The sequence below is a fragment of the Sphaeramia orbicularis genome, chromosome 8 (genome assembly GCF_902148855.1).
Source record: "Sphaeramia orbicularis chromosome 8, fSphaOr1.1, whole genome shotgun sequence".
NCBI lineage: Eukaryota > Metazoa > Chordata > Actinopteri > Kurtiformes > Apogonidae > Sphaeramia > Sphaeramia orbicularis.
The window spans coordinates 8,884,582-8,895,558 of record NC_043964.1 but is presented as its reverse complement, the minus strand read 5'-3'; the positions used below and the strand labels follow the sequence as shown (position 1 = coordinate 8,895,558).

At 37.5% G+C, this 10,977-nt stretch overlaps 3 gene segments (V, D, J or C); all 3 read left to right on the top strand.

The window, feature by feature from the left end:
- Window positions 1-368: 368 nt before the first annotated feature.
- Window positions 369-3,294, top strand: LOC115424201 (immunoglobulin kappa variable 3-15-like). The segment is given in 2 exon segments: window positions 369-429; window positions 2,957-3,294. Coding segments are annotated over 2 exon segments (378 nt in total).
- A 1,709-nt stretch (window positions 3,295-5,003) lies between these two features.
- On the top strand, window positions 5,004-5,546 carry LOC115424200 (immunoglobulin lambda variable 3-21-like). The segment is given in 2 exon segments: window positions 5,004-5,118; window positions 5,209-5,546. Coding segments are annotated over 2 exon segments (378 nt in total).
- A 1,782-nt stretch (window positions 5,547-7,328) lies between these two features.
- The window catches only part of LOC115424199 (immunoglobulin lambda variable 3-21-like), a 7,950-nt gene continuing 4,301 nt past the window's right edge, over window positions 7,329-10,977 (top strand). The window contains 2 exon segments of the V gene segment in view: window positions 7,329-7,368; window positions 7,459-7,548. Coding sequence covers window positions 7,329-7,368; window positions 7,459-7,548 — 130 coding nt within the window.

Sequence of the window (10,977 nt, the reverse complement as noted above, 5' to 3'; positions counted from 1 at the left end):
TCTCTTGGATGAGAGATGAAACATATTCAAAAGAGCTGAACCAGTCCAGTTGAACCGAGAGGAACTACCAAGCAGAATGATGACCTGGGAAAATGAGAACCTACACAGACATTCTATTTATTCAATCCCTTGGACCATATCAAACATGAGGAATTCCGCCTAAATAAAAGAAATTGTAAAAATATAATAAGTATTTTGAGAAGTCTTTAAGAATTTTTGACCTATACAATAAAACACATGAAGTGAATCTGCATAATTTACATTATTTATGGGTGGTAATTGTTGAAATGTGAAACTCCTCCTTCTCTGCTTCTCTCTTTATAAGTTTCACTCTCCATCCTTTTGTCTCATCTGAACAGTAAAGGACATTTATTCCACATCCTGACAAGATGTTGGCCACCCTCTGCACTCTCATCACTGCTCTAACATGTAAGGAGTCTGATTTACTGCAGCTTTGACCTCATATTGGATCCATCAGTGTGTGTTTATCTTCACTTCATGTCATTTTGTTGTTTCCAGGTGTGAGTGGTGTGACGGTGGTGACACAGAAACCTCCTGCTGTGACGGTGGTGAAAGGAGAGACAGTCACCATGGACTGTAACTTAGGCAGTGTTACTGACAGTGGTGGTCGCTGGTATAAACAGAGTCCAGGAGGAGTTCCTCAGTTTATACTCTCAAATTATCATGGCTGGAGCAACCCAAGCTATGGCTCTGGGTTTTCATCACCAAAATTCACATCTAATCATCAATCTCAATCAGATTATCGATTGATCATCAATAATGTGCAGGAGGGGGACTCTGCAGTTTATTACTGTCACACATGGGATAGCTCTGCTTCTGAGCACGTATCACAGTGATTTACACCATGACAAAAACCTCCCCACTTCAACTTCTGCTTTTTGGTTTTTTCACTCTCTCTGAGCATGAGTTAATCACAGACAAAGTTGCTAGGGTATGGCTTACTCATGTCTGTCTGTGTCATCAATTATATATTGGCCTATATTACCGAAGTAATTATATCAGTCTTGCTATTTTAATTCTTATTGTTCCAGTTGTATTACTATTGTTATTTCTATAATTGCGTTTTATTGTAATTGCAAATCTATACTTTGGCATTATTATCCATTACATTCCTTGCAACGAAAGACAGTTATAGGCCTATATCTCACCAACAAATATGTCTATATTAATCTTTATCAAGCTTGTTTTTCCCAAGAGTAGATTAAATTGAAATCCACTGTTTGTGAACCTTAGATCTTGCAGTAGCTCATTCAAGGAATCTATAGTTTATAGCTATACTATTGGATGAGACTAATTATGACATTATATAATCAAGTTCATATATATATATATATATATATATATATATATATATATATATATATATATATATATATATATATATATATATATATATATATATATATATATTTGGACTGTGGCACATATTTTGTAATTTCACCTCTGTATGCCACTAGAGTCAATCTGAAATGAAGCAATAACACTGTGATTAAAGTGTGGACTTTCAGCTTTAATTTTAATAAAAACATCGCATTAACTGTTTATGAATTACAACCATTTTTATACTAATGGATCTGACTTTCATCTCATTAGAATCGTGAAATGACATTCATCAGATTCATTAGTGATATTCCATTTAATAAAAGACTTTTGTATCATAAAATAGTTCATTTTTCTTCAGCTGACGATTCGTGTCAGTGATGCTTCATCTTCACCGAACAAGTCATTATATTTACCCAGAGTCTTCATTATTTTTAATCAAGTCTACAATGTGACCTGAAGAAAATACTGGAAACACAGAACTGCTAAAAGGTGATTGATATTCTATATTTTTATTTATTTATTTTTATTTATTTGTTTATTTCAAAGATACAAAGAAAAAAAAATGAAACAAAACAATGCAAATTAAGACAAAAAAAAGAAATAAATAAATCAACAGAATCTATTTTCAAGGACATGTCTGAATGTGCATGGTCGAAAAAGAGCAGGAAGAAGTATAAACTTATTTAATCCTACCCCTCAAGTGCTTTTACACCTTTAGCAATAACTTAATACATGAATCAAACAATACAATTTCCTAATTTAGCATTCAACCCACAACTAATACATATTACAGAAACTGAATTATGCACAACAATATTGTAATGGTAGTAAGTAAGTAAGTAAGTAAATGTTTTTTATAGAGCACTTTTCACAGACAGAGTCACAAAAGCGCTTTATCAATTCAAATCAGAATCAAATTAAGTTTACAGAGAATGGTAGTACAGTCATACAATCAGACATCAACAGTTCAACATTTTTTTTCAATAATCACAGTGTATTTCTATTTATTCTTTTTGGTAGTTCTTCTCGGTTCAACTTGACTGGTTCAGGTCTTTTGAAAACATTTCATCTCTCATCCAAGAGACTTCTTCAGTTCTCTTGGGTGAGAGACGAAACATTTTCAAAAGAGCTGAACCAGTCCAGTTGAACCGAGAAGAACTACCAAGCAGAATGATGACCTGGGCAAATGAGAACCTACACAGACATTCTATTTATTCAATCCCTTGGACCATATCAAACATGAGTAATTCCCCTAATTAAAATAAATTATATAAATGTAATAAATAACTTGAGAAGTCTTTAAGACTTTTTCACCTATACAATAAAACACATGAAGTGAATCTGCATAATTTACATTATTTATGGGTGGTAATTGTTGAAATGTGAAACTCCTCCTTCTCTGCTTCTCTCTTTATAAGTTTCACTCTCCATCCTTTTGTCTCATCTGAACAGTAAAGGACATTTATTCCACATCCTGACAAGATGCTGGCGACCCTCTGCACTCTCATCACTGCTCTAACATGTAAGGAGTCTGATTTACTGCAGCTTTGACCTCATATTGGATCCATCAGTGTGTGTTTATCTTCACTTCATGACATGTTGTTGTTTCCAGGTGTGAGTGGTGTGACGGTGGTGACACAGAAACCTCCTGCTGTGACGGTGGAGAAAGGAGAGACAGTCACCATGGACTGTAACTTAGGCAGTGTTACTGGAGATAGTGGTCGCTGGTATAAACAGAGTCCAGGAGGAGTTCCTCAGTTTATACTCCATTATCATCACAGCTGGGGCTCCCCAAGATATGGCTCTGGGTTTTCATCACCAAAATTCACATCTAATCATCAATCTCAAACAGATTATCGGTTGATAATCAACAATGTGCAGGAGGGGGACTCTGCCATTTACTACTGTCACACATGGGATAGCTCTGCTTCTGAGCACGTATCACAGTGATTTACACCATGACAAAAACCTCCTCACTTCAACTTCTGCTTTTTGGTTTTTTCACTCTCTCTGAGCATGAGTTAATCACAGAAAAACCTGCTAGGGTATGGCTTACTCATGTCAGTCTGTGTCATCAATTTCATATCTACTTATATTAACAAACTAATTTTATTAATCTTGCTGTTTTCATTACTATTGTTCCAGTTGTATTACTATTGTAATTTCTATAATTGCGTTTTATTGTAATTGCAAATCTGTACTTTGGCATTATTATCCATTACATTCCTTGCAAAGAAAGACAGTTGGAGGCCTATATCTCACCAACAAATATGTCTATATTAATCTTTATTAAGGCTGTTTTTCCAACATAAGATTAAATTGAAATCCGCTGTTTGTGAACCTTAGATCTTGCAGTAGCTCATTCAAGGAATCTATAGTTTACAGCTATACTATTGGATGAGACTAATTATGACATTATATAGTCAGGTTCATACATATATATTTGGACTGTGGAACAAATTTTTTAATTTCACCTCTGTTTTCCACTAGAGTCAATCTGAAATGAAGCAGTAACACTGTGATTAAAGTGTGGACTTTCAGCTTTAATTTGAGGGGTTTAATAAAAACATTACATTAACTGTTTATGAATTACAACCATTTTTATACTTATGGATCTGACTTTTATCTCATTAGAATCATGAAATGACATTCACCTGATTCATTAGTGAGATCCCATTTTATCAAACAATCAGTTTTGTATCATAAAATAGTTCATTTGTCTTCAGCTGACGATTCATTTCAGTGATGCTTCATCTTCACCTAACAAGTCATTATATTTACCCAGAGTCTCCATTATTTTTAATCAAGTCTATGATGTGACCTGAAGAAAATACTGGACACACAAAACAGCTAAAAGGTGATGTATATTCCACATATTTACTTATTTATTTTTATTCATTTATTTCAAAAATGCAAAGAAACAAAGTAAAACAAAACACAGCAAAATAAGACAACAACAAAATAACATTTCAATGAACAGAATCTATCTTCAAGTACGTGTATGAATGTGCATGGTCCAAAAGGAGTAGGAAGAAGTATAAATTTATTTAATCCTAACCCTCAAGTGCTTTTACACCTTTATCAATAACTTAATACATGAATCAAACAATACATTTTGCAAATTTAGCATTCAACCCACAACTAATACATATTACAGTAACTGAATTATGCACAACACTGTGATCATGGTAGTACAGTCATACAAACAAACATCAACAGTTCAACAATTTTCTTCAATAATTACAGCATATTTCTATTTTTTTCTTCTGGGTACTTCTTCTCAGTTAAACTGGACAGGTTCAGGTCTTTTGAAAACGTTTCATCTCTCATCCAAGAGACTTCTTCAGTTCTCTTGGATGAGAGATGAAACATTTTCAAAAGAGCTGAACCAGTCCAGTTGAACCGAGAAGAACTACCAAGCAGAATGATGACCTGAGCAAATGAGAAACTACACAGACATTCTATTTATTCAGTCCCTTGGACCATATCAAACATGAGTAATCCCCCCTAATAAAAAACAAATTGTATAAATGTAATAAATAACTTGAGAAGTATTTAAGACTTTTGACCTATGCAAAAAACACAAGGTGAATCTGCATAATTTACATTATTTATGGTTGGTAATTGTTGAAATGTGAAACTCCTCCTTCTCTGCTTCTCTCTTTATAAGTTTCACTCTCCATCCTTTTGTCTCATCTGAACAGTAAAGGACATTTATTCCACATACTGACAAGATGTTGGCCACCCTCTGCACTCTCATCACTGCTCTAACATGTAAGGAGTCTGATTTACTGCAGCTTTGACCTCATATTGGATCCATCAGTGTGTGTTTATCTTCACTTCATGTCATTTTATTGTTTCCAGGTGTGAGTGGTGTGACGGTGGTGACACAGAAACCTCCTGCTGTGACGGTGGAGAAAGGAGAGACAGTCACCATGGACTGTAACTTAGGCAGTGTTATTGGCGATAGTTCTCGCTGGTATAAACAGAGTCCAGGAGGAGTTCCTCAGTTTATACTCTCAAATTATCATGGCTGGAGCAACCCAAGATATGGCTCTGGGTTTTCATCACCAAAATTCACATCTAATCATCAATCTCAATCAGATTATCGATTGATCATCAACAATGTGCAGGAGGGGGACTCTGCAGTTTATTACTGTCACACATGGGATAGCTCTGCGTCTCAGTTCGTATCACAGTGATTTACACCATGACAAAAACCTCCTCACTTCAACTTCTGCTTTTTGGTTTTTTTCACTCTCTCTGAGCATGAGTTAACCACGGACAGAGCTGCTAGGGTATGGCTTACTCATGTCTGTCTGTGTCATCAATTACATATTTACTTCTATTACCAAACTAATTTTTTTAATCTTGCTATTTTAAATATTATTGTTCCAGTTCTATTACTATTGTTATTTCTATAATTGCTCTTTATTGTAATTGCAAATCTATACTTTGGCATTATTATCCATTACCTTCCTTGCAAAGAAAGACAGTTGTAGGCCTATATCTCACCAACAAATAAGTCTATATCAATCTTTATCAAGCTTGTTTTTCCAACAGAAGATTGAACTGAAATTCACAGTTTGTGAACCTTAGATCTTACAGTAGCTCATTCAAGGAATCTACAGTTTATAGCTATACTATTGGATGAGACTAATTATGACATTATATAGTCAGGTTCATACATATATATTCAGACTGTAGCACAGATTTTGTAATTTCACCTCTGTTTTCCACTAGAGTCAATCTGAAATGAAGCAATAACACTGTGATTAAAGTGTGACTTTCAGCTTTAATTTGAGGGGGTTTAATAAAAACATTGCATTAACTGTTTATGAATTACAACCATTTTTATACTTATGGATCTGACTTTCATCTCATTAGAATCATGAAATGACATTCACCTGATTCATAGTGAGATTCCATTTTACCAACAATCAGTTTTGTATCATAAAATAGTTAATTTGTCTCAGCTGACGATTCATTTCAGTGACGCTTCATCTTCACCTAAAGTCATTATATTTACCCAGAGTCTCCATTAGTTTTTATCAAGTCTACGATGTGACTTGAAGAAATACTGAACACTCACACAACAGCTATAAAAGGTGATTTATATTCTATATATTTACTTATTTATTTTTATGTATTGATTTCAAAAATGCAAAGAAACAAAATAAAACAAAACAAAGCAAAATAAGAAGAAAACAAAATAACATTTAAATGAACAGAATCTATCTTCAAGTACGTGTCTGAAGGTGCATGGTCGAAAAGGAGTAGGAAGAAGTATAAACTTATTTAATCCTACCCCTCAAGTGCTTTTACACCTTTATCAATAACTTAATACATGAATCAAACAATACATTTTTTTTAATTTAGCATTAAACCCACAACTAATACATATTACAGTAATTGAAGTATGCACAACAATATTATCATGGTAGTACAGTTATACAATCAGACATCAACAGTTCAACAGTTTTTCTTCAATAATTACAACATATTTCTGTTTATTCTTCTTGGTAGTTCTTCTCGGTTCAACTGGACTGGTTCAGGTCTTTTGAAAACGTTTCATCTCTCATCAAACAGACTTCTTCAGTTCTCTTGAACGAGAGACGAAACATTTTCAAAAGAGCTGAACCAGTCCATTTGAACCAAGAAGAACTACAAGAAGAATGATGACTTGGGAAAGGTAGAACCTACACAGACATTCTATTTATTCAATCCCTTGGACCATATCAAACATGAGTAATCCCTCCTAAATAAAACAAATTTTAGAAATGTAATAACTTCAGAAGTCTTTAAGAGTTTTGACCTATGCAATAAAAAACATGAAGTGAATCTGCATAATTTACATTATTTATGGGTGGTAATTGTTTAAATGTGAAAACTCCTCCTTCTCTGCTTCTCTCTTTATAAGTTTCACTCTCCATCCTTTTGTCTCATCTGAACAGTAAAGGACATTTATTCCACATCCTGACAAGATGTTGGCCACCCTCTGCACTCTCATCACTGCTCTAACATGTAAGGAGTCTGATTTACTGCAGCTTTGACCTCATATTGGATCCATCAGTGTGTGTTTATCTTCACTTCATGTCATGTTGTTGTTTCCAGGTGTGAGTGGTGTGACGGTGGTGACACAGAAACCTCCTGCTGTGACGGTGGAGAAAGGAGAGACAGTCACCATGGACTGTAACTTAGGCAGTGTTACTGGCAATAGTTGTGCACTGGTATAAAACAGAGTCCAGGAGGAGTTCCTCAGTTTATACTCTCAAATTATCATGCTGGAGCAACCCAAGCTATGGCTCTGGGTTTTCATCGCCAAAATTCACATCTAATCATCAATCTCAATCAGATTATCGATTGATCATCAGCAATGTGCAGGAGGGGGACTCTGCAGTTTATTACTGTAAACATGGGATAAGCTCTGCTTCTGTATCACAGTGATTTACACCATGACAAAAACCTCCTCACTTCAACTTCTGCTTTTGGTTTTTTTCACTCTCTCTGAGCATGAGTTAATCACAGACAAAGCTGCTAGGGCATCACTTACTCATCTCTGTCTGTGTCATCAATAACATATTTACTTATATTACTGAACTAAGTTTATTAATCTTGCTCTTTTAATTATTATTGTTCCAGTTGTATTACTATTGTTATTCCTATAATTGTTCAATAATGTAATTGCAAATTTCTACTTTGGCATTATAATCCATTACATTCCTTGCAAAGAAAGACAGTCGTAGGCCTATATCTCACCACAATAAGTCTATATCAATCTTTATCAAGATTGTTTTTTCCAACAGAAGTTTAAATTGAAATCCACTGTTTGTGAACCTTAGATCTTTCAGTAACTCATTCAAGGAATCTATAGTTTATAGCTTACTATTGGATGAGACTAATTATGACATTATATAATCAGGTTTATACATTTATATTTGGACTGTGGCACAAATTTTAATTTCACCTCTGTATACCACTAGAGTCAATCTGAAATGAAACAATAACACTGTGATTAAAGTGTGGACTTTCAGCTTTAATTTGAGGGGTTTAATAAAAACATTACATTAACTGTTTATGAATTACAACCATTTTTATACTTATGGATCTGACTTTTATCTCATTAGAATCATGAAATGACATTCACCTGATTCATTAGTGACATTCCATTTTGTCAAATAGTCAGTTTTGTATAATAAAATAGTTCATTTGTCGTCAGCTGACGATTCATTTCAGTGATGCTTCATCTTCACCTAACAAGTCATTAGATTTACCCAGAGTCTCCATTATTTTTAATCAAGTCTGTGATGTGACCTGAAGAAAATACTGGACACACACAACAGCTAACAGGTGATTTATGTTCTATATACATTTATTTATTTATTTTTATTTATTGATTTCAAACATGTAAAGAAACAAAATAAAACAAAACAAAGTAAAAATAAGACATAAACAAAATAACATTTAAATGAACAGAATCTATCTTCAGGTATGTGTGTGACTGTGCATGATCGAAAAGGAGTAGGAAGAAGTATAAACTTATTTAATCCTATCCCTCAAGTGCTTTTTATACCTTTATCAATAACTTAATACATGAATCAAACAATTCATTTTCCTAATTTTGCATTCAACCCACAACTATGATGCGCATGCGTCGGCGTCAGTACTTGTCATAAGATAGCTCTGCCTTGAAGGATCAATTTTACCAATTTTTAACCTGTTTTTACGGACATCTCTTACCTTTTTACCGTCTGAGCTTTAACTGTATATCCCTGGGCTTTTATAATTCAAGTGTTTTTAGTAATCGAGCGTCTGTATTTTACGATCGCCGAATAAGAAACCGGTTCACATTGGCGCCAAATTCACATCTGGAGAGCCTGGTCTCCCACTACCAGAGCTACAATGCCTGCAACACCTCACGATGACAGTGAGCCTCTAAAAAGAGCAAATAAGAAAATAGCAGACCTGAAGGAAGATATCCATCGTCTGTCGGAGGAACTACGAAGGAAGGAGTCCCTCCTGTCCAGCTTCACGGCTCGTTTTCCTCGGCTGTCCGGCTTCATGGTGGCGGAGCACTCTAAAAAGTTCGCAACAACACTGAGTACAAGCCTCAGGATACAATCCCATGGGATCCTCTGACTTCCCGGCAGCCCTCCTGTTCAACCCCAAAACTGTGGGTCATCCTGGGCTGAGGTGGTGGTCCGCGGCCGCAACCGAGCGCTGATGGTGCCGCTGTTCCCCCTCAGCTCAGCCTCTCCAACCGCTTTGCTGTCCTGGATGATGACAACCCGGCTCACCCAGCTGATCCTCCCCGCTCCTCTCCCATCCACGGACCGGGACACTTCTCCGCCTCCGGCTCACGCTACTACGTCCACACCGCTGGTGGTGGATACCACCTGTGGTGGCCGATCGGCTGAGGGTCCCACTGACGGGCCAACCCAACGTCCTTCCGAACGGACCACAACCTCCTCCATCCGGCACAGTACCCTGAAGGAGCCTGAGCTCCGACGTTCCAGTCCGGCATTCCAGTCAGCCCATCCCATCGTCCTCCTTCACGGACCTCGACCTCCTCCACCTGGCGCAGGATCCTGAAGGAGGCCGTGCTCCGACACTCCGGTGGGCTTCCTCGCTCCTGGATAAGACCGTGAACCCTCCCTGTCCTGACGGCCGTGAGCCTGCGTCACTCCCCTGCCGGACACATAGTCCGGCCGGCTCACCCACAAACCGTGAGTACCACTACTCCATGTCCCTCGTCCTCTGTTGAGCCCTCCACTCTGATCGTGGGGGACAGTATCATCAGACACATTCACTTCGCCAACTCCATCACACGCTGTTTTCCTGGAGCCACAGCCGCACACCTACTGGACAAACTACCGGACCTGTTACCGTCACTCCCATCCTCCGTTAAACGCATAATAGTTCACGTTGGCTGCAACGACACAGCTCGTCGGCAGTCCGAGCTGACAAAAACTGATTTAAGACCCTTTTTAGTTTCCTGCAGAGCTGTGGCAGGTCGGTTTTTATCAGTGGTCCAATACCAACACTGTCTCGCAGCGCGGAGCGTTTCAGTAGACTCCTCAGCCTGAACACCTGGCTCCAGCTGACCTGCCGCACTTATGACTTTGGTTTATCGACAATTTTAACCTCTTCTGGAACCGCCCCTCCTTTTACAGGGCCGATGGCGTCCACCCAAACAAACTGGGCAGCTCTATACTAGCTGGTAACATTCAGTACACTTTACACTCTGCCCCACATGACTGACTGTTTACACCACTCACCCCTACACCTGTGTTTCCCCCCTCGCCCACTAAAACAGCTCACAGCTACCCCCCTTTGGTCACACAGCATACTCCCTGCAATACCACACCCTGCCAGTCACATCCCGGTTTGGACAACACACAGACTCCTCAGACACCCACCAAAAGTACCCCGCTCACTGGACCCAGACAACCTCATCAGTCTCACAGACAATAACTCCAAAGCAACCACACCTTCAACCAATAACTCATCTGCAACCTTCAGTATGGCACTTCTCAATGTCCGCTCTCTCTCAAATAAGCCTTTTATTGTTCATGACTTGATTTTAGATCATCGGATTGATTGTTTATTCTTAACAAGAGACATGGCTGAGCA